This window comes from Hippopotamus amphibius, chromosome X, assembly GCF_030028045.1.
Source record: "Hippopotamus amphibius kiboko isolate mHipAmp2 chromosome X, mHipAmp2.hap2, whole genome shotgun sequence".
Lineage (NCBI taxonomy): Eukaryota > Metazoa > Chordata > Mammalia > Artiodactyla > Hippopotamidae > Hippopotamus > Hippopotamus amphibius.
In genome coordinates this window covers 63,740,753-63,765,439 of record NC_080203.1, presented here as the reverse complement: position 1 = coordinate 63,765,439, position 24,687 = coordinate 63,740,753, and the positions used below count along the sequence as shown (strand labels likewise).

Here is a 24,687-nt window from a genome sequence, read left to right as displayed (position 1 = left end):
AGATAGGGCTGGAGGAATCAGGCTCCCTGACTTCAGAGTATACTACAAAGCTACAGTAATCAAGACAATATGGTACTGGCACAAAAACAGAAATATAGATCAATGGAACAGGATACAAAGCCCGGAGATAAACCCACACACATATGGGCACCTTATCTTTGACAAAGGAGGCAAGAATATATAATGGAAAAAAGACAGCCTCTTCAAAACATGGTGCTGAGAAAACTGGACAGCTACATGTAAAAAAATGAAATTAGAACACTCCCTAACACCATAACAAAAATAAACTCAAAATGGATTAAAGAGCTAAATGTAAGGCCAGACAGCATTAAGACACTTAGAGGAAAACATAGGCAGAACACTCTTTGACATAAATGACAACAAGATCCTTTTTGACCTACCTCCTAGAGTAATGGAAATAAAAACAAAAATAAATGGGACGTAATGAAAGTTAAAATTTTTTGCACAGCAAAGGAAACCACAAATAAGACAAAAAGACAACGCTCAGAAGGGGAGAAAATACTTGCAAATGAAGTAACTGACAAAGGATTAATCTCCAAATTACACACGCAGCTCATGCAGCTCAATTTCAAAAAAACAAACAACCCCATCCAGAAATGGGCAGAAGACCTAAATAGACATTTCTCCAAAGAAGACATGCAGATGGCCAACAAACACATGAAAAGATGCTCAACATCACCAATCATTAGAGAAATGCAAACCAAAAACACAATGAGGTATCACCTCATACCAGTCAGAATGGCCATCATCAAAACATATAGAAACAATAAATGCTGGAGAGGCTGTGGAGAAAAAGGAAACCTCCTGCACTGTTGGTGGAATATACTGCCGCTATGGAAAACAGTATGGAGATTCTTTAAAAAACTAAAAATAGAATTACCATATGACCCAGTAATCCCACTACTTGGCATATTCCCTGAGAAAACCATAATTCAAAAAAAACACATGTACCACAATGTTCACTGCAGCATTATTTACAATAGCCAGGACATGGAAGCAACCTAAATGCCCATCAACAGATGAATGGATAGAGAAGATGTGGCACATATATACAATGGTATATTACTCAGCCATAAAAAGGAATGAAACTGCGTCATTTGTAATGAGGTGGATTGACCTAGAGTCTGTCATACAGAGTGAAGTAAGTCAGAAAGAGAAAAACAAACACCATGTGCTAACACATATATATGGAATCTAAAAAAATGTTACTGATGAACCAAATAGCAGGGGAATAATCAAGATGCTGATGTAGAGAATGGACTTGAGGACACGGGGAGGGGAAGAAGGGGAAGCTCAGACAAAGTGAGAGAGTAGCACTGACATATATACACTACCAATTGTAAAAGAGATGGATAGTGGGAAGCTGCTACATAACACAGGGAGATCAACTCAATGATGGGTGATGACCTAGAGGGGTGGGATAGGGAGGGTGGGAGGGAGGCTCAAAAGGGATGGGATATGGGGATATATGTATAAATACATCTGATTCACTTTGTTGTACAGTGGAAACTGGTACAACAGTGTAAAGCAATTATATTCCAATAAAGATCTGGGAAAAAATAAGAAAAAGGTTAAATTATATTTCATATATTCAGTATAAACATGGCAAAGGAAACGTGTGAAACATGCTAGGAAGGTAATTAAAAACTTTAATCCTAATAAATTTCAGTGCTGAAAGGATACAGTCAGCTATCTGAAGAATGCATTTGAGGAGACTACAGCACCTTAGGGGGTGCTAAATAAATGATATATTATTGACCAGTTTTTACAAGCTAAATGGATAGTTCTATTTGGCTCTCAAACTTTTTGTAGCTAACCTCAATTCCATTGTAATAAAAACATTTAACAAATCACCTAAAATATTTTCATTTTGAACAAACGGTATTTCCAGTTTCCTTAGAAGCCATCTCTGCTAGGCAAATTATGGTCTGTACACAGATCAGAAGTCAGCTTTTGGAGCAGGAAATTATTCTGAAATAAATGCGGGAGAATCACTGGCTCAGCTCACCAAGACACGTGTCCAAGAGTATTCAAGTATTCAATCATGTTTTGGAACACACCTCTATGCTTCTTAAAGATCTCTAACTCTGGTGATCATTTTTTCAGTAAAAACCAATATGTATTGAGCACTTGTAAGTGCCATACACTGTTCACATTAATTTGATCCTGATAACAACCCTGAAGTAGGTACTATCATCATCCCTATTTCATAGATAACAAAGCTGAGCACAGAGAGATTAAGTAATTTGCCCAAGGTCAATCAAACTAGTATGTACAAGAGCTGGGATTTGAACCCAGACTGTTCTCAACTACCATACAATACTGTATCATTAAAATGCATCTTTCCTGTTAACTGAACTAATTAGTTGCCTTGTAAGTACCTTTCGCATACACCAACCCCAAATTATATGAAGGTAAACTTCAATTGCACACTTATGGTTTTAGAAATTCTAAATCAAGCCAAATATAAGCCACAACATTTTCTTAAATTAAGAAGACTAAAAGGCAGAAGTGAATTTAAAGTATTTTAATGTTGTAAGCACATTCTTGGCCACACAACTAAGACTACGGTGTGGTGCAGTATTGACACTGCATTACATGAAGAGTTAAAAAGTCTAAAAAGTGAGATTTGTAAAAGGAAAAATTTAAATTGTTTACAAATTGAAAATATTGAGGGAATTATATATTCTAGCTTATTATACAATGCCTAAAACATTAATATATAAGATTGTCTTCAACAAAGACTAAAAAATGAATTTCACGTCTACTTCACTGAATCCAACACAACAAGTGAATAATACTGAAGTACCAGAGTATTGGTCAACACTGAATTATACTGTAAAAGGTCACAAATTTCTACCCTGTTCTCAATGGGAAGAAAGTAAAAGCTGGTGATGATTCAAGAATGAGCAAGTTTGAGCAACAGATATTTAACAGAGGTAAAGATAAACGGAGTACCAGAATTAGTCAATGAGTATTTAGTATGTGCTCAGAAAGAATAACATAAAATCTTCATTAACTAAGAACAGAGTACCTGTGACAAATTTAAATCCCTTTGTGTTCTCATATTTATTTCAGTGGAGAAAAACACCTTTGAAATCAATAATATCAATAAAAGGAAAATGAATCTTTACATATAGATTGCTATGGCTAATGAAGACTGGACTACACTAGAGTTAGATTTCAATAAAATCCAGTATTTAAAGTAAAAAACACTTAACAAGGACCTACTGTATAGCACAGGGAACTATATTCAATATCTTGTAATAACCTATAATGGAAAATAATTTGAAAAACAATATTGAATATATGAATCCCTTTGCTGAACAACTGAAACACTGTAAATCAACTATACTTCAATTAAAAAAGACAAAGTTTTACTAAACAATTCTTATTTTTTTCTCTAGAAGTTATAATTTTGTCAAAAGTATATCTTACAAACAAGCTGATTTGCTCATGAATAATGTATCTTTAAAATGCATTTCACTGTTAAACAACTGAACTATAAATCACCAAACTTCACATCATTTACTTTCTATAAATTTCATTTTATTAACTTTGAGGAATGAATACAAGTCACAAAGCCTCAATGGTATATATTTTGATTATGTTTGATTTACTCAGGTATAACTGCATTAGTTACAGTGGTTGCCAACATTTGTCTTCAAATGATTCTTCCAACAGGAAGAACGATGAGTTTAGATTATGATTTCATCATTACAGCCTCAATTTTTAGAACAAGTGAAGGCTTTTGGTTCCACTCAGCTGGCAATACTGATTATTATGTGCCTATCATTTATAAAATGGGACCAAAGTCTAGATGCATTTCTCTACTTAAAGTAACAGTTTTAAGGGAAAATAAGCCACAATAACACCCACATAATGAATAAAAAATATCAAATTTACACGTTTAGAATTTATTCTAATACTATTATATTTTATTTTTGATTTCTACAAAATGATGAGCACATGGATGATCATTAACAGCTCAATACTGTAATTAGTATAAATATGAGAAATCCACAACATAGCTAACAGCTATATAAAAACAAGAACATTCAGACAGAATAGTAAAAAGTCTTCTCTCAAGAATCCTAATTGTGATAAATTCTTCTGAAGATACTTTTTTTTTTCAAGTATGAGGAATGTCAAATTTCACAGTACTCCTCCCTCAAAAGGTGGCTTCTGACACCATAAATATTCAGTACTTTTTGGTGCTGGACCTGGGAAATAATGAAAATTTTCTGTGAAGAAACAATTATGTAAATATTAAAAACCTGCTCTATTGGGTTTAGAATATACTTTATTCAAATGGTTCAGGAAAAAAGACAAAACTCTTAAAAGAGATTTAGAAGTAAAAGTAGAGAAGAGAATGACTATGTAACACTATAAGCTACGAAATTTGTCTATAACCAGGGAGCTTCAAAAGAGGAAAATAAAATGAGCTGGGAACAGGTTTGGATACATAAAATAAACACATGGCATAGTCTTTTTTTCTTTTTCCTGACTTGAAACAAAAAAATCAAGAGAAAAGGAAAGGGTGGTTTAAAGTCTTCTGTTATACTATCAGACTAGTTCTGTTTTAGAAGACAAACTACAAAGAGTGGAACAACTTGTAACTAGTTGTGACATGAATGACTCTCAATTAGGGCAGCAACAGAAAATACACTTTTAAAGACTTTAATATCCAAGTTACAAATTACTCCTGAAAGTCTGTGAACAGACCCAAAACATAAGAAAAGGAAGAGGAAAAAAAGCCAAACTTTAAGAAATAAAAGCAAGCGAATGATGAAGATGTCAGCTTCCATCTCAGTGTATATTTTAAATCTTGTTAATACACCATACAAAGTATTAACTCTATTAAAACTTTTAACTAGGACTTTTAAAATAGTGCATGTTATTATAGGAAGAAAGCATACAAGATTTAAAAATGAACATGAATTTTTTTTCTCTGGAAAAAAATTCAAACTTATCTCTTTCAGTCAACCTTCCTGGTATAAGCCTTACTATTGAGACTGAAAAACCAAAACCTGTCCATTTGTCTATACTGTTGGTTTTATATTTATAAATTGATTAAGTTATAGTAAAGATCTACAAGATAATTTAATCACAGAAAAAAAAGTGAGACAGCTGGAGACAGCTTAAAAAAAAAGGATCTTAGCCATTTTGCTTAAAATACTGTCGCATACATTATTAAAAACGTATAAAGGACAGGTGGCTTTTTGCACACACATGCAAAATCTGGACCATTGAGGGTGTTTGATTTGTATGGGATCTTTCTAAATTCTTTAGGCTAACCCCCACCCCCAACTTCTAATAAATCAAGACACAAGAAATTAAGAAATTTGTTCAAGGTCAAATAACTAATTGGAAGTAATTCTGTACATTCTTGGGCCAATATTCTCTCCACTATACCAGTATTCTCCTTAAATTTCCTATAAAGTCAAGCTGGATATTGATTCCCACAACATTGGGTACATAAACTAAAAATAAATAAATTATTAAAATAATTTTTCATTTCAATTTCATGACATATTAAGACTGTTTTAAAATCCTTTGTTTTTCATTTGCTAGTGGGTAAAAAGTTTCTTTCTAAGAAATTTTAGTTTTTTAGCTTTAAAGTTAGAAAATGTCACTTTAGAAATAAAACTTTGCAGGTAGTTTTTTTGTTTGTTTTTACTCAACAGCACTAAGCATAATGTACATACTTAAGTTCTAGGAATAGAAATGACAAGCCATGGTTCTGTTCCTCATATCTGATAAGAAATATAAAGTTAATTATGCTACAACTGCTCTGAGAAGTAGTATAGCATGGTGGTTAGAAGTGTAAGCTATAGAGTCAGACTGTCTGGGTTCAAATTCTGCTTCACCCTCTTACTAAACCTGTGACCTTGGGTGAATCATTTACCTTTTCTGTGCCTCAGTTTCCTCATCTGAATAATAGAAAAGACAATGGCACCTACCTCATAGAATTGTTGTGAGGGATAAAGTTAATCCACGTAAAGTACTTAGAACAGCACCTGCATATATTAAGTACTTAATAAATATTATCATTATTATTAAATTGTAATAAATGTTAACTTAGAAAGAAGTTCAAGTTTTATCTAAATAAAGGAGCAAAAGCCTAAGTGCATGGATAAGGCAGGGAAAGGTGACAATATGTGAACAAGGATTTGAAGGATGAAGAGGCATTTAATTGGTCCGCAAGGCCAACACTTAAGAAGCTTACTGACAGTCTCTGTGTGAAATGCAGGGGTGAGTATACAAAATTTGCCTCAGCACAAACTGCTTTAATAGATACTGTCAAAGAATACACTTCATCCAAAGGTGGAGATCTCCTATATTTGGAAAGTGCAGAGATGTCCTACCACCATTTCTTACCATATAACTCTGGAGTATTTAATAATATGAGGGAAGTTCTTAGACTTCCATAGTGATTCCATGAATAAATATAACTCTATTATATGAGAAACTACTAAGACAAATACACACATGTGAAATGCACTTTAGTGTTTCCCCCAAAGAAAATACTGGAAATTTAACAATATCAAAATTTAAGGAAATGTCCTGGGGATGCTTAAAATAATTATGATATTGCTTTTTTTTAAAAAAAATGTCAAGGTCACAGCACCACTTCATGCTGTATGTGACTACAGAACACAAAGATACATGCTTTGTCCTTCTCAATCATTAGGAAGACTTTCCTGAATCAGCTGACCTGAAGAAGAGGTTTGGGGACAGAAGAGTATACACACACATAAATAAATGAATTAAGCAGGAACAGGATGCAAATGACAAAGAAGGAAGGAGCCACATGGGAAAGGGTTAACTTAAGATGGGTCACTGATTAGTATGTTGTGAGACAATCTGGAAAAGTGGTTTAAAATTTCAGTAAATATTTATCAAAGTAGGAAAGTTTGATAGTAATGAAGCCTAAAGAAAAATGGTCAAATTTAATGACTACTTGAAACACTTTTATATTGTAGCAGCCTGGAAATAAACACCCCATACTGTGGATCAATTGTACATAATCAAAATTATAACAAACATTTGGTATAGTATGTCAAATTTTGGTCATATTATTATACCTGTCTGTAATATGACCCTTTATCCTTGTGGCATAACTAGTTATATCTGTTTTTAATTCACACTGTAGAGAAATCAGAAAATCAAGGTAAACAAAGAAAAAAACCTAAAAGTTAGTTACCTGTCTTCCCACCATATAGGGATAACCATTGTTATGACTATTTTGACATATACTCTTTGGAATTTGTTTCTTATAAGTACCATGATGTACCTACAAACACACATATATGTGTCTGCATATGTATATACAAACACACACAAATATGTTCATCCCTCACAATACAAAATTATTTCAAGAATTTTACTAACAGAAAATTTATATAAGCAAACTTTATATTATCATTATAATTAATATGAAACCACAAAGTTTCTTATATACCATTTTTAAGGCCAGGATCATGTTACATATTTTTCTTGAAGAATTCCTAGATCATTTAAGACCACAATGGCCTCTCCTCCCTTTAACACTCATTGCTTGTATCCTTAGTTTATGTTACCTTGCTTTGCTTACTATGTTTTTGTTTTCATTTTTATTTATTTGCTGTTGCTTTTCTCTTCCCCAGTAAATTTAAAGCTTCCTGAGATTATGAATTATTTATCACGTTCTGTCTTACTCCCAAGACCTAGGGTAATGCCCTCTACTTATGTTTTAAAAAATGCTTAGTGAACCAAGAAACATATTTGCAACATGTAAGACCAAACATATTTGCAACACATACCCTTAATGGTTTTTATTATTTTTATGGTGAAATGATCAGGTTTATGTTTTATTTTTTTATTTAGTTTTTTACTTAATTAATTTTCTTATTGGAGTATACTTTATTTACAATGTTGTGTTAGTTTCTGTTGTACAGCCAAGTGAGTCAGTTATACATATACATATATACACTCTTTTTTAGATTCTATTCCCATATAGGTCATTACAGAATACTGAATAGAGTTCCCTGTGGTGTTCAGTAGGTTCTTATTAGTTATATATTTTATATATAGTAGTGTGTATATATCAATCCCAATCTCCCAATTTATCCCTCCCCCTCCTTTCCCCCCAGTAACCACAAGTTTGTGCTTTATGTCTGTAACTCAACTTCTGTTTTGTAAATAGGTTCATTTGTACCATTTGTTTTAGATTCCACATATAAGCAATATCATATAATATTTGTTTGACTTACTTTACTCAGTATGACAATCTCTAGGTCCATCCATGTCACTGAAAATGGCATTATTTCATTCTTTTTTATGGCCGAGTAATATTCCATTGTATATATATATGTACCACATCTTCTTTATCCATTCCTCCATCAATGGACATTTAGGTTGCTTCCATGTCCTGGCTATTGTAAACAGTGCTGCAACGAACACTGGAGTACATGTATCCTCTCAAATTATAGTTTTCTCCATGCATATGCCCAGGAGTGGAATTGCTGGGTCATATGGTAGCTCTGTTTTTAGTTTTTTAAGGAATCTCCATCCTGTTCTCCATAGTGGCTGTACCAATTTCCATTCCCACCAACAGTATAGGAAGGTTCCCTTTTCTCCACACCCTCTCCAGCATTTATTGTTTGTAGATTTTTTGATGATGGCCATTCTAACTGGTGTGAGGTGATACCTCATTATAGTGTTGATTTGCATTTCTCTAATAATTAGTGATGTTAAGCATCTTTTCATGAATATTTTTTATTATTTATTTATTTACCCTTAATGTTTATATTGCACTTATAAGTTGATAAGAAAGCAATAATCAATACAATAGACAAATGAATAAAGGATTCACAGAAAATACCCAATAAACACTATGAAAGGATGGTCAACTTCATGTATTATTAAATACACATTTACACAAAATATCATTTTCTACTTTCAAACTGGCAATGGAGATTTGATAATACCCAGTGCTCAGTGCTCTTGTTTGTTTGGAGAAAGACATGTTGGCTTATAAACTACCTTTGGATATGCAAGTTGATACAACTTTGGGAGAAGGGCAATTTCACATTATATATCAAAAGGCCTAAAAACTCCAGAAACTTTCAGAAAGTTCAGGACTTCCATTTCCAGAAAGATGGAGTAAAGGTAACTTTTCGCTATTGCTCTTGCTAAGTACAGGTAAAAATCTTAGACATAATATATAAAACAAATATAAAAAAACCCTGAAGTAGGGAGAAGAAAGCAGACCACCTTGAGACCAAAGGAACAAAATGGCAGAGTTCCCTAGGTTTTCTTTTTGCCTCGTATATCCCAGACTGGCTACCAGAAAAACTGGCAACCCAGAAACATCAATGGACTCAGACAAACAAAGTCCTGACAAACACCTGCTCTCTCTAGTCAAAAGACCAGGAAAGGAGCAACCTAGCAAGAGAGAAAACTTTTAGACAATAATTGTTCTACCCCAGTCAAACACCATAGAAAAAACCAAGGCCCTACCTCTACACTCACCATTAAAGGCCGAATGGGGAATGTAGACTTCCACTCTGGACCAGGCTATAATGAGGGTGGTGTCAAAGAAGGCCAAGTAGGGATCCAGGACTTTCATCTGCACCAGGAGAAACAGTCCCCAACCTCTACCATATCAGCAGAGACTGTGATGGGATCCTGGATTTTCACCCCTACCCAGCAGTAGTGAGGACTGCTCCCCAGCCCCATAGGGGTGGTCTCAGAGGAGGCCAAATGGAGAGTAGGGTCTCTCACCACTGCCTGAGTAATAAGGCCACACCACCTCCCCATGGTGTCACTGAGGCCATGTGGGGAGCAGTATTGAGGCACTGCTGCTCCTCCTGGCCAGGTTGGAATCAGTGGAGGCCTAGTGGAGAGACAGCACCACAATCACTCAGCAGTAATAAGGAAGTTCTCCAACCTCTGGGTGCCATCAGAGGCCAAGTAGGGAACCAGGACTTTCACTACCACCTGGCAGAAATAAGGGAACACTCCCTTTCCCCACCAGAGCAGTGTCAGAGGAAGCCTAAGAGTAAGGTCTAAGTCCTATTATATAACAAAATTTCCTGGTATCAATCCAAAATTACTCATTATACCAATAACCAGGAAAACCTCAACTTGAATGAGAAAAGACAAACAGCAGATGCCAACACGACACAGCTACTGTAGTTGTCTGAAGATTTAACACAGCCATCATAAAAATGCATCAATGACCAATTATAAACATGCTGGAAACAAAAGAAACAACAGACTGTCTCAGCCAAAAAAGAGAAGGCCTTAGCAAACAAGTAGAAGATTTTTTTTGAGAAAAGATAAATTGTTCATTTCTGTTTACAAAAGCATAATATACACAATCATTATAATTTACAGATAGCTAAAGAAAAAAAGAGAAGGGCTCCTTAAATGCAGAAAAAAAGAATATTAAAACATCAACAGTATTCTAAAAAATAAAAATCACAACCATCCCTCATCATTTCATTCCATCTTAGTAATGAGTTCTTGTTCTAATCAGTCTTGGGTTAGCAGTCTCCTGATATCTACTTCTTGACTAGAGTTCTGAAAATCCTGATGCATTCCACAAGTAACAAGTAGAAGATTTAAAGAAGAGCCAAATGCAAAATTTTAAAATAAAAAATGCAATAATTAAAATTTTAAAGCATAATGGATTGGTCCAACAGCAAAATGGAACGCACAGAGGAAAGAATCAGTGAACTTAAAAGTAGAACCATAGAAATGACACAGTATGAACAAAAGGGAGAAAAAAGACTATATGAACATGAACAGAAATACATGTAGTTTGGGCTCTTCTTGCTCTTTGTACTATCTTTGTACTCTTTGTATCAATACTATCTTGGTATTGTTACCACTTTGGCTATATTCCTTCATATAATCCATTGCGTCTAGCAGGGTACACTGCTGTCAATAGGTATAATAAATATTTTTGAATAAAAAAACAAACAGAGCCTCAGAGACATCTGGAACTATAGTGAAAGATCTAATAAATATGTCTCCTCCCAGAAGAAGGAGGAGAAAGAGGGCTGGCTGAAAAGTACTCAAAGAAGTAAAGGATGAAAATTTTCCAAATTTGACAAAAGATATAAACCTGCAGATTCAAGAAGCTGCACAAATTCCAAATATTAATAGAATAAATCCAAAGAAATCCATGCCAACACACATCATAATCAAACTTCTAAAAATTAAAGACTAAGAAAAAAATCTTGAAAGCAGCCTTGAGAGAAGAACAAACAAACATTAACTACAGGGGAAAAACAATTCAAACAACAGCAGATTTCTCATGAGAAACCATGGAGGCCAGAAGAAAGTATAGCTTACCATGGAATACTACTCTGCAATAAACAGGAATGAACTATTGATACATGCAACAAGCTGGATGAACCTTAACGAAATTACACTGAGTGAAAAAAGTCAATCTCAAAAGAGTACATACTGTATGATTTCTTTTATGACATTCTCAAAATGGAAAATTGAGATGGAAAACAGATTAGTGGTTGATAGGGATTAGGTAACAGGTGTGGGGAGGGAGGGATTTAGCTTTGGCTATAAAAGGGCAACAACAGGGATCCTTGTGGTACTGGTCACAAGCATCTACACGTGATAAAACTGCATACACACATTGTACTAGTGTCAAATTCCTGGTTTTGATATACTGCACTATAATTTGGTAAAATGTAACTATTGGAAGAAACTGGATGAAAAATACACGGGACCTTTCTGCACTATCTTTGCAAATCCCTATGAATTTATAATTATTCCAAAATTTTTTAAAAATCCATACACTTTGACCCAATAATTCTACTCAAAAAAAATCTTACAAAAAATAATGGATGCTCACAAATATTTACTTATAAAGATGACTGTTTTTTACAGGACTATTAAGTAAAATTTTTCAAAACAACCTCAACATCATAGGATTAAATAAAAATGGCATATCCACAGTCATTGAAAATTATACCATAGACATGCAAAAAGAATTTTGTTGTATTATTGTCTTTTCAAAAAGCAGATTATAAAACAGTATATAAAATGGTATTTTTATGAAAATATGTATGCATACACATACATAAAAAAGACAACTATAATCAAGCATTTATCACTTCTAGGTAGAAAGATTATAGTAATTTTACTTTTCTTTTTACATCTTCCAAGTTGTCAACAGTCAATATGTATTATTAGACTGGGAATACAAAATATTTCACATAGGAAAATAATCTATAAAAAATTTACAAAAATAATCACAAACATAAAATAAATGCAATTCAGAAAACCAAAAATGAGTGCAGTTTTATTTTATACTTAAGATGCTAACACAGATAAAAAGGCATACAAAAAAAATTCACTAAAGTAATAGGGGGAAAATAGTACAGACAGCTATCTTGGTAAAGATTTACCTATATCACTATAAAAGGAAAAAAACCTCCTCTGAGCTACTTTTTCAAATGGAAATTTTGGAATATAGCAATATTGGATAAGTTTTCTTCCCTCTCCCTGCTGGCATCAAGCTCCCACTTCTCTTTGACCACATTTCTGTCATCTTTTAGTAAGTAACAGCCCTACTACTTGTAGGGCTTGTAAACATAGTCAAGTGTTCCTTGACTAGGCCAAACCAGATTAGTCTTCTGCTTCTCATAATTCATGTACAGTTTCAGCAAAACTTAATATGTTTACAGAATTTTTAAAAAATCCTAGCTAATGATATTGTCATGTTTTCCTCCAATGACTATTTAGTGTCTAGTTTGTTGGTACCTCTTTTGTGGTATTTTATTTTATTTTACTTTATTTTATTATTTTATTTTTCTTGTGGTATTTTAATAGTCTGCTTCTTACAGCTACTTCTGTGTTTGTCTTATTTGTCCTACTAGATTGTGAGTCTCCCAAGTTCAGGGCCTATGTTGTATTCATCTTTACCTATCCTGAAATGCCTACCAGAGCATACTGCACACAGTTAATATTATCTTGTTCCATTAGATGTGCAGTAAGATTATGAATACTTCAAATCAGGAATGTCAGCCTCTGTTCCTTTATAATCCCTACAAATACACAGTTTGGGTCTAGGCATAGTGATGGTTAATGTATACTTGCAGATTTCAACTTACTGAAACATCTTTAAGAAATATGTTGTAGGAGGTATGACATATGACAGTGCTGAGACAGACATTTTGATACATACAGATAAAAGAACAGATAGATTAATTAGTCCCTAACTTTAGTCCCATACAAAAGTAATACATGGTTAAATTCAATAATTAGATTAAGAATTCTAAGGAAAAGTAAAGAGGAAAACCAGCAGTAAAGAAAATAAATTCTGTGAAAGTACGTCTGCAATAAACTTAAGAAAAACTAAAGAAAAATCTGGAAAGTCACAGAAATCCTTTCACTGGCAAGCTTAACAATGGTGCCTGTGAAGATTTATCCACAGAAATGTTTAGAGGCAAGGGGAAGGTATGAAATGACTTACTGTACGAACATACACTGTGTGAAAAAATACTGTGAATTAAAAAAAAATATATATATATGGCAAAACTATTAACACAACCCTGACAACAGCTGTCCCCCTTTACTTCTTAAACAAACACAAAAGACAAACTACCAGACTCTACTGTGCTTACATGTGCCTTTCATGCATGTCATTGTTGAGGAACATAACTCAATGACTCGAACAGCAAAAGCTCCTGGTTCCTCTGCTGGCACTGTCAAAATGGAAATCTAAAAAGCAGAAACAAAATATCAGACATCACTGTTAGACTTCACTTTCATTCTTCTATCATTAGAGTGTAATTAACTTCTAAACTGAGTGTCTTTTTTCAAACACTCATTGATGTTCGAAAAAAATTTAGCTGGTAGGATTGAATTTTAGAACAGAATTTGAAACATAAAGCATGCACATGTGTCCTAATGTCCAGCTTCCACATTACTGATATATTTATTTTATGTTATATATTGCAGTCCTAAAATTCATAGACAATAAATATTTCAAATATCTTTAACTTTTATTAAATCCTTCACTTACTAAATATTTTCAAAGGATATGATTAATAACTTCTGAATTGTATGCACTTCATTGTTTGAAATCGCAGCACATTAAGTTAATTTTGATTATTCATAATGGCTAAAAATAGCAGTTATAGAGCACTACAAATTTAAAATGTTATGAATCACAAAGATATTGAAATAAGCAAAGTATACGTCAAAATATACCAAAGTACAGCTAAACATATACCAAAATGTTTCAAAATGAATATCTTCAAATTAATCTAAGGACTCCATTAATATGCAGTATGTAGTTCTAGGCACCACTCATATGCTATATGGCTTTATACTTAAAAGAATTTAAATAATCATCAGGTCAATGTTTCTCTATAGAACCAAAAGCTTCAATATTAATTCTCAATTTAATCTTCAATCTGAGGAAACTATATCATTTTATACAGGAAATATTGCCAAAAAGTAAAGCCCCATTGTGCTTTTACCTGTGAGCATTATGCTTAGATTTCTGACTTGAAATTGATAGCCTACTGATAGCCTATTGATAGCCTACAGAGGAAATGCCTACAAGTTCTGAAAATAGAAATTATTTTGATAATCTTGACTATCTTACTATCATTACCTGTGTATACATTTGGGGGTTTAAAATGTCTCAAAAATTGTGTTCTCCATATTCCTCTTAACTCCTTTTACTGAAATGATAAAAAATGTTGTACTTTAGCATTAAAGAGAGAGGAGCGATTAAAACATAGATCTAATTTTGTGTAATAATTATCAAATGATTATGACTAAAAACATGTATAACTGCAAAGGTATATTAAATACTGTACCAACATGTAAGTACTTTTTTTGTTTCCTACAACTATCATCTATAATTTTTTAAAAAATTGAGATACAATCAGTGACCCCCTACCACAGTGCCTTCTGTCTCAACTCTGAGGTTAACTGTCTTAAATCTCAGAGAGATTATAAAAGCCATCAAAAGATAATTCCTTCAACCCTTTAATACCACTTCCATAAAATTTATCTAGACCAACACCTACTCTTTCCTCTAAGTCTCATGATTTTATTTATGCTTCAAAAATTTAAAAACAGGAAAAAACTCATATAGGAAACAAAAAAAGGCAGACCAGATGTACATTTTTTTTTTATTTTTTATTTTTTATAGATGTACATTTTAGATTGATCCCTCTGATGGTTGTGTGGAGGATAAATTTAAAGGAGACAAGATGAGAAGGCAGGGTGACCAGTTAGAAGGAAGTAGTGATGAGTTCTGAAACTGGAGCAGTGAGAATAAGGATCAAGAGGAAAAACAGATTGGAGCAACTTCTAAGAAGTACAGTGACAAAGACCTGGAGGCTCATGAGATGTCAGAGATGGGAGGAAGAAGCTGTTGTTGGAAGAATGTCAACGCTTTCGTGGAAGTAGGAGGCAATGGATGAGTAGTTTGGAGAGGGAAGATGGTGAGTTCAGCTCTGAGTATGTTTAGTTTGAGGGCTCCTTGGGATAGATGTCCAGTAGGAAATTTGGCATGTGGGCCAAAAGTCCTGGGAGATATAGAAGAGGAAAGCTGTCACCAACTTTTATGCAGAGTTGGAATCATTAGAGCACATGGACTCAAGCAGCAAGTGTGCACAGGGTAAGAGGTATGGTGGGCTGAACTGAGAACCCTGAGGAGGCCTGATATTTAAGAGGATGATAGAGCCCACAGAGGAAGCAGAGAGGGAAGAGCCAGAGAATTATGAGAAGCAGGAGAACACAGTGTCATGGGAGTCAAAGGAGTAGAAAGTTTCAAGAGAAAGGGAATAATCAATACTATCAAATATACCAGAAAAGACCTAGTAAACAAAACCGAAATAATGTCCTGTGGCCCTGACTAGTATGAATTTATTAATAAACTTACCAAGAGAAACTATGGTAGGAATGTGAGGGCAGAAGCCAGGTTGGTCTAGAAATGACTGAGAGGTAAGGAGCTAGAGGCAGCAAGTAGAGATACCATCTGAAAAATGTTGGTAAAAGCAGGGGAAAGATTGGATACTAGCTATAGATGGGGGCGGACTCGAGAGCATTTTTCTGTTTTTTATTTTAATTTTTGGAACAGAAAATGCTAATACATGTGTATAGGTTGAGGGGAAGATGCTAATAGTGGGGAGAGGCCACTGTGCTTAGTAGGTGTCCTTACTTTTTTCAGTAAAGTGATGCGGGAGAAGTGAGAGGGCTAAGGGTGGGTAAAATAATGAAAACTTGGACTAGGCTCTGAGGGGAGAGGGAGCTGTCTGAGGCTAGTGAAGAGCTAACTGGTGGTCGGTACTGAGGGTCCTGCTGGATGAGGTTGGTGGCCCCAACACTGTGGTGGTGCCAGTCTGTCTGGTTGTATAATTTTCCCAATCAGCCCTCAGTGATCCAGGTATAGATCCCAGCTTCATCCAGGGATGGGACTCTCCTCTGTGGGTGCAGAGGAAGAACATGGCTATGCAGGAATTGAAGGTGTTGGAGGAAGAGCAGTTCAGGAGATCCACTGTGTCGTCTAGGACACGGAAAAAGAAGAGGGCAGAAAGGAGCTGGTAAGCCGGGAGGAAACAGAGGGAACAAGGAATTGTAGGTCTCTTTTAACAGGTCTATGAACAGGCTGGGTGAAGGTAAGAGAATGAAAGAGCTGAAAGGATTGGAGCAGATTAATGCCACTGTAAACCCATGACCTCCAGACTGAACTGGACCCCTCAACACTGCCCAGCCATCTGACCATGAGACAGGTCACTCTCCACAGTGATTATTTTACACCTTCCCATGAGACTTGACCCATCCCTACACTCATACCCCCATTCTCAGGAGATAACCTCACCTTGTGATTTAAAAAGTAAATAGAACCCATCAGATGGGAACTTCCAAACCTACAAATGGTCCTGCATTCACCCTCTTATTTCAAAGTATCTCACACCCCATCCAAGGGCAATGTTTTTTTAACTGTTCTCTGAATCCCATCCTCCCCAGCCTTTATCTGGACGTTGCTGCATCAATTATCCTCCTTTTCTCCTGGGAATCTTCAACCTCTCCCTCTCTCCTGGCCCCATCCCCATCAGTTGAAATATACTCTAATACTTTAAAGAAATGTCCTCTTTGCTTCCACATCCCTCTGCAGGAATCACTTCCTCTCTCCTACTCTTCCTAGCTTACCTTCTTCAGAAATGTCTCTGTTTGCTCTCTTCACTTTTCTGCCTCTGCCACTCTTCGACCTATTCACAAAGCTTATGGTTTACTGGGAGACACAGACAAGTAAACTGGCAATTACAGGACAGTGTGATGAGTGCTATGATTTTATCACTTCTTGCTCACACTTGTCATGCTGAACTGTCATTGTTATTTACACCTGTCTGTATCTGTATCCTCCAAGACTGCAAGCTGTGAGGGCACAGATGCTACTGTGGTCAGCACTATCTCCTCAGAACCCAGCACACTGACTGGCATGTCAAAAGCACTCATTGTCTGCTGAATGATTAAATGAAAGAATCTGCTCTCATGTAAAACTAACATATTTGTTTTACATAATAGAAAGCTTCCAACTTAAGGAAATTTCGGAACCTATTTTTAGCAGTAGCATATAGGATAGGTCTGACAGCCACACTTACTGAGTAAGCTGATTTTATCAGTCTTGCAAACTATGGTCAGAAGGAGAAGGGGGTATTTAAATGTTCAGACTGAGGAAAAAACAAAGGTATAAAGACATTCCTATCAAATCAGGAGTTATGGGGAGGAAGGGGGTACCGAAATGAACCATGGTGATGAGGAAATGTCAGAATTGAAAATGTGTGCTGAAAATCATTCACACTGGGCCGCTAATGGTGAGCTTACCACCACTGCTGTAGGACTGGTTACCATAAAGCCTTCTCCTCCAAAATTTTTAAATGCTTCTAAATGCTTTTCTTCTCATAATAATATATTTTCAACTTCATAGAAACAGTTGTAAAAAACCTAGGATGATTTCAATATTCCTAGAATAAATCTGTTACATAAGATGCAGTTATTTGTTCCACTGAAAGGAAATCTTTAAGAAACCAAGATTATTACATAATTGCCATTATGTATTTTTAAAATGCATTAAGTGTGTTAGTACTTATTGCTTAATATATTTTAATTCACCAATATTAGTTTACACATATTACCATGTAGATTAAGTTAGTAATGTTATTAAAAAGTACAGGACTGGAATTACCTGTTGATCTGAATCTGTTTTTAGCACAGATCTGTCTGTAATCAAGACTGCCCTGGAGATCTGCCTGTAATGCAGAAAATAGTTAATAAGTGACTCAGATTTCATGGATATATTTCATTTACATAGCTATACAACCACCATAAGGCATGCTTCAAAGATTTAAGTCATGATAAAAGTGTCACCTCCCCAAACCAAGTCATAAGTTCTGCTTTAATCTTTTCTTGGCTCATGAAAGGAGGATGTGTGACCTAGAGACAGACTCCAGCTAAGGCAAAGGAGTCAACATTAGGCTAGACTCCCCCTAAACCAGACCTTGAGAACTGTGGTAACACACTGAATATATCTTTGGTTTGATACACATTTGCACCTTACTTGAAGAAGAGTCATACAGAAGTGTCAATGTAATCACACAGATGAATTTCCCTAAGTTTCACCTTCCCTTGCAGAATGGCTGGAGGGGTGCCTTACCTGTATTGCACATGTGAGCATGTGTTCTCAGAAAAGTAACTGTCTTCCACAAGGAAATGCTTAGAGATTATTCTCTGACCAAACTGATCTATGATTGCTTTACATCTACGAAGAAGATAAGCACAGCAAAAAAGTTCTCATTAATGATTATATAGTTGAGAAAATGAACATAATTAGCTACCAATCTTGAATCTAAAACTGATTTCTTAAAAGACAAGATTGTAAAATTTCACATTTTTGACGTAAAACTTCACTGAACTACAGGATATATATTCTTGTTGCTATTTTGAAGTCTTTTAAACTATAAAATAAGTATAGACTGGAAATAAAATATTCATTTTGAATGCTATTAATAATAAGAGTAAAGCTAGGATGAGTATTATGGTATAAACTTTTCTAATGTTTAGAAACAGAAGATTTTTCTTTGTTTAGAAAACAGGCTCTTTTTTTTTTCTTAACAGATCTAAGAAGAGGAGGAGGAAAAGCTGATTAAATCTCTTGTTATATCATTCACAGCCTATAAAAGCCATTAAAAGTTTTTTATTTTTGTTAAGTATCCCTTTCTCTTTTGTTCAAGAATAGTTATTTTGTCACGTGTGATAATGTTTTAAACCAAAAAAATAAATAAATAAATAAAATAAAAAAAGAAAAAAAAAGGGATAGAGTTTCTTTTAATATCTATTTCCACTTTACTCCAAAGGATGATCATAGAAAGATTTCTTTCAAATGCTGTTTCCAAATAAGGAAAACACTTATACATGGACATTATCAGGTCTCTGTCATCTGATATGTGTTGGGAAAATGAATCACATAGTATCCTCCATTGACCTTCTTTCAATGTGTCTAGATAAAAGGATGAAAATTAGAATCTATCTCCTTGCAGCGCCACAAGTTATAAATGTACTTTATAGGGCTCATTATCCAAACTAATGGACTAAGGGCAACATCCTTGAAATGGACTTACCAGCACTGACAAAGCCAGTATGCAATATTTCAGGAACTATATGCAAATGCCTGCATGTTTTCTATATCTTTTTATTATGGAAATATCACAATTTACTTTTGCCATAGCTTTCCTTTTGGGACTAGAATTATTTTATTAGAAATACACTTATAGGGGACTTCGTAGGTGGCACAGTGGTTAAGAATCTGCCTGCCAATGCAGGGGACATGGGTTCGATCCTTGCTCCAGGAAGATTCCGACATGCCGCAGAGCAACTAAGCCCGTGTGCCACAACTATTGAGCCCGCGCTCTGGAGCCCATGAGCCACAACTATTGAGCCCGTGTGCTGCAACTACTGAAGTGCACGCGCCTGGAGCCTGTGCTCTGCAACAAGAGAAGCCACCAAAGAGCCTGGGCACCACAATGTGGAGTGGCCCCCGCTCACCTCAACTAGAGAAAGCCCATGTGCAGCAACAAAGACTCAATGCAGCCAATAAATAAATAAATAAATAAATTTATACATATAAAAAAGAAATATACTTATGGGTTATGCCTCATAAAATGCAAACAAATAATTTCAAACTTATGCCATATTATAAATATACTGGTATAAGTTAAAATATGCTGCATCACTCTAAAAATAAGCCAAATAAGAGCTATTTACCAGGCATTAAAGGCATTAACAGTAAAATGACAAATACCCAAGACCAATAGTGAGAGGAATTTAATGTGTATTTCCTAAAGGCAGATTATGATATGCTGATATTCTTGAATAAATGTCATGCCACTGTCGTCAGGACAGACTATGATATCTCGTGATGTTAGATATACATATTTTTAACCAGTTATCTACATATTAATGCATATGTTATATTACATTAATACTTATGTGATTTTTCCCCATCTCACCTCCACTTCCTTTCTCTTCCCCACTTATGTTTCTATGCATATCTCCTCACATTTCATTAAACTAGAGCTCTCGCTTTATAAGATATACTTAACTAAATAGACATAAGGTATTTATACCTATATTCCAAGTATTTAAAAACTGAAAGGCAAGTTACTCAGTCTCCTGTTTTATTTTTTTATTTTTTTAAATTAAAAAAAATTGGGGGGGCTGCACCATGCAGCTTGTGGGATCTTAATTCCCTGACCAGGGATCAAACCTGGGCCCCAGCAGTTAAAGTACTGAGCCCTAACCACTGGACAACCAGGAAATTCCCTCAGGTCTCTTGTTTAAAACATTCATGTACAATTTAAAACACAAGGTACTGTGGCGAGGGAAAAGAGAAATCTGCTGATCCATCATGAAGCATTGATCCCTATTTGTCCTGGAAGCACTGACAAGCCTTTTTCTTACCTTTAACTCAGACTACAGAAAGTTAAGAGGGAATAATCCAGGCAGAAAAAAAGAAAGTGTTGAAATCTTCTGTGTCTTGATAGCGATTTGGGTTATACAGATCATTTGTCAACACTCAGGTAATGAGCACTTAAGATTTGGGCATTTTAGGGACTTCCCTGGTGGTCCATTGGCTAAGACTCCTCACTTCCAATGCAGCCGACCCAGGTTTGATTCCTGGTCAGGGAACTAGATCCCACATGCATGCCACAACTAAAGATCCTGCATGCCACAACTAAAAAGCCTGCATGCCACAACTATGACCTGTGCAGCCTAAATAAATAAATATTTTAAAAAAAAAGATTTGGGCACTTTGCCATATGTAAATTTTACATCAGAAGAGAAAGCTGTAAACAAATATTAAACTCTAGTTCATGATATGCATACTAAAGTGTTTAGGAGGAACTGTACTGATATCTGGAATTTACTGTGAAATGCTTAAGAAAGGCGAATAGATGAACAGAGGGATGAATATTTGGGTAGACATATGATTAAGCAAGCATATTAAAACGTTAATTGTAGAAGCTAAGTGGTGGATATACAGGTGATCACCCTGAAATTCTTTCAACATTGGTGTAGAGTTGAAATTTTTCACCATAAAATTTTGAAATCAAATTGGGAGAAAGAGTAATGTCAGTACTAATCTTGGACTCCAGTCTAAGTCTTTGCAAAGGGCTCCCATTTAAATAGACCACACAATTAAAACTGGCCCTCAAGCTTGTGGAGACCTCCTTGCTTGCAGGCTTCCAAACACTCATGGGGCTGCTTTGGTGGTAGTTACACCTTTGGTGACAGGCAGACATTGGTTTCAGAAATTATGGTATTAGAACTAATAGGGACCACTCAAAAGGGAAGGATGGGCGCGTGGAGATTGGGCAGCTCAACTATGCAAGCACAATATGTCAATAAACGTGCCTATTTATGCTGAAGCTTCTGGATGAAACTGTGATTCTTAGAGGAAGAGGAAGAGGAGGAGAAGGAAGCAAATCAGAATCACACCTGGGGGACTTGCTCAAATTATAAGTACCCCTGGAGATTCTGATAAGCTCCCAAATCCCAGGGAAGAATCACCATGGAGTGTGCCACAGCTACTGTTGTATCTTTACACTGTGCTAGGTGGAGAAAAGTCAAGAGCTATTGCTACGGGAAAAAATATTGATTTCTGTAGAAACTGAGGTGATGGTCACATATGCCTAGTTAGTCTGGTAGATGATAACAACACAACTTACCTGACAGCCTCATGCTAAAGTACTAAGGCTCTAGGCCTGAGCAAAGCTGTTCAAACCAAGATACAATTAAGTGATAAGATTTGTTTCCCCCTCAGATACTTACTTACTGTCATATATTAGGCCTAATTGGGAGAACAGTGAGGAAAGGAATATTGATTTGGTACCTAGACTTAGACTTTGTATTATAAAGATTAATATAAAAAATTATGACATTCAAGTAATGGAAAACAACAAAATGAAACAGTGCTGCCAGAGATATTAAAATACCCCTGTCCACCCCTCCCACATAAACCTGAGGAAGCCATTAAAGATTAACAGCATTCTGCATTTAGTTGAGGGCCTTGCCAAACCTCATAAATAGTAAATTGAGGAGGAACATGATAGGAGTTCCCAGTTACAGGGACACAATGACCAAGCTGATCATAAGAATCACTGAAGCCAGATAGAGCATTTCTAGAGCTGAGCTTTCTAAATCAACAAATCACAACCGTTATTCAGTTCTTGGTTCAATGACATGATGGCTTAAATAGCAAGATGATGACAAGGAAGAAAATAACCAGCAGTATGAAAACTTTATCTGGAATTTGGCCCAGAAGATGAAAATAACATTAAAACAGGTATCCTCTCTATAATCTTCAGAATTAATATCCCAGCTACTTTTAATGATAAGGAATACATAAATCACATATGAAATCATGAAAAGGAAAATACATTAAGGCAATTAGAAGATTCCCAGTAACTGAAGGAAACAAAATAATTCCCCCTACTCATTATGCCCTTCCATGCTTTCTCAAACATATTAATTAGTTCAAATACCACCTCTTCATTGAAACCATTCCAAAATGCTTATTACTCATTTTTCTTGGGTAAACTCTATTCCAATAGTCTAAAACACGATTATAACTCCAAACCCATGGTTCTCTGTTGTAGTCAATCCCAAGCTCTGTATCCATATTTTTAACTATTATCCATTGTTTTCTGGATAGAATCCAAACCCCTTTTAAACCTAGCTTGCCCCAAACCTGAGTTCATCATGGCTCCTTACCTGCTTCCCGCCTTGGAATCCCAGTCTCAGTTAATGGCATGACCAGCAGTTATAGAGTTTCCCTAGCTCAAAATCTCTCTTCCCACATCTAATCTACTACTCAATTTGATTTCGCCTTATAAAAACTTCTTGAAACTAGCCTCTTCTCTCCATCTTCACTGACACTGCCCTAGACTCTTGTTAAGTCTAATAAGACACTGGACTGCTAGCACATTGGTAGCACATTTGTTTGACATAAGCATGTGGCATAATAACCATGTGCCAAGCACTGGTTTAAGAAGTGAAAGCTTGGGGGGAGAGGCAGAGTATCAGGGAATGCTCTTTGGAGGAAGTGATACATTAGCTGCTTTGAAAGCAGTTAAAACCAGTTAGAGCAAGCAAATAAGAGGAACATTTCAGTAGAAGGGCAGCATCTGCACAGGTACAGAGGCAAGTATGAGAAGTACACGGAGGAAACCACAAGCAGTTTAGTGTTACTGACAATAAAATGGCAGCAGGGAGAGAAGAGAGATAAACTGAGAGAGGCAGGCAAAGGCCAGACCCGAGTCTCGTGTCACGTAAAAGGGCCTTAGACTTCATTCTGAAGTGATATAAAGTCACTGAAACTTTTTACGTAGGGAGGGACAGAGCCAGATCTGCATATTGAACAGATCTCAATGTGTTAATTATCTCACTAATTTATTTGTCCTTTAATGTCTCCCACTAGACTCTAAGCTCCATGAGAACAAAGACCATGATTGTCTTGTTCTGTGCTGTATCTCCAGTGCCTGGCACACAGATAACAACTTTGCATGGATGACTGAATAGATGGATGGATGATGGAAGTATTCCATGTACGTGACTAGTGTAGAGACAGAAACAAAGATACAGAATCTCTGACTTAGCAGGTAAAGAATCTCTTTCCATCACAGTGCTTCTTCCAAATCACTTGCAATCACAGGACTTGTTAAAGTTCACTCAACTAGTAAGTGGGGAAGCCAGGCTACAAATTCAGGCCTACCTGACTTTAGAGCCTGTAATCTTTGTACACAAGGGCAAGAGTCATGTTTTATTCATCTCTTTATCCCCATAGCAACTAGCATGTGGGCTGGTGTAGGTTAAATACCTAGAATATTACCACTACCATTCTGCAAATGGGACACACTAAAATCAGAAATTCAGTGATTTTCCTACAATGACAAATGGTATTAAGAATCAGTCACCTCACACTTGATCTAACATACTATCCATTACTAACTTTCAAGTAGAAAGGTAGAGTTATCACCTCACACTTGGTCTAATATACTATTCATTACTAACTTCCAAGTAGAAAGGTAGAGTTATTCCTGACATCAGAAAAAAAAGATATCTGCAAGA

At 35.5% G+C, this 24,687-nt stretch overlaps 1 protein-coding gene across 5 annotated transcripts in view; it reads right to left on the bottom strand.

Annotated features, from left to right (window-relative positions):
- The window catches only part of CHM (CHM Rab escort protein), a 244,442-nt gene that overhangs the window by 64,129 nt on the left and 155,626 nt on the right, over positions 1–24,687 (bottom strand). For 4 of the 5 annotated variants that reach the window (XM_057718481.1, XM_057718478.1, XM_057718480.1 and 1 more), the window contains exons 10-12: positions 18,716–18,820; positions 18,248–18,311; positions 13,662–13,758 (exon numbers count right to left, since the gene is read on the bottom strand). In XM_057718481.1, coding sequence (XP_057574464.1) covers positions 13,662–13,758; positions 18,248–18,311; positions 18,716–18,820 — 266 coding nt within the window. Of the gene's footprint in view, positions 1–3,657; positions 4,245–13,661; positions 13,759–18,247; positions 18,312–18,715; positions 18,821–24,687 lie in introns of those variants that run through there. The other variant, XM_057718482.1, reaches the window with a different exon arrangement.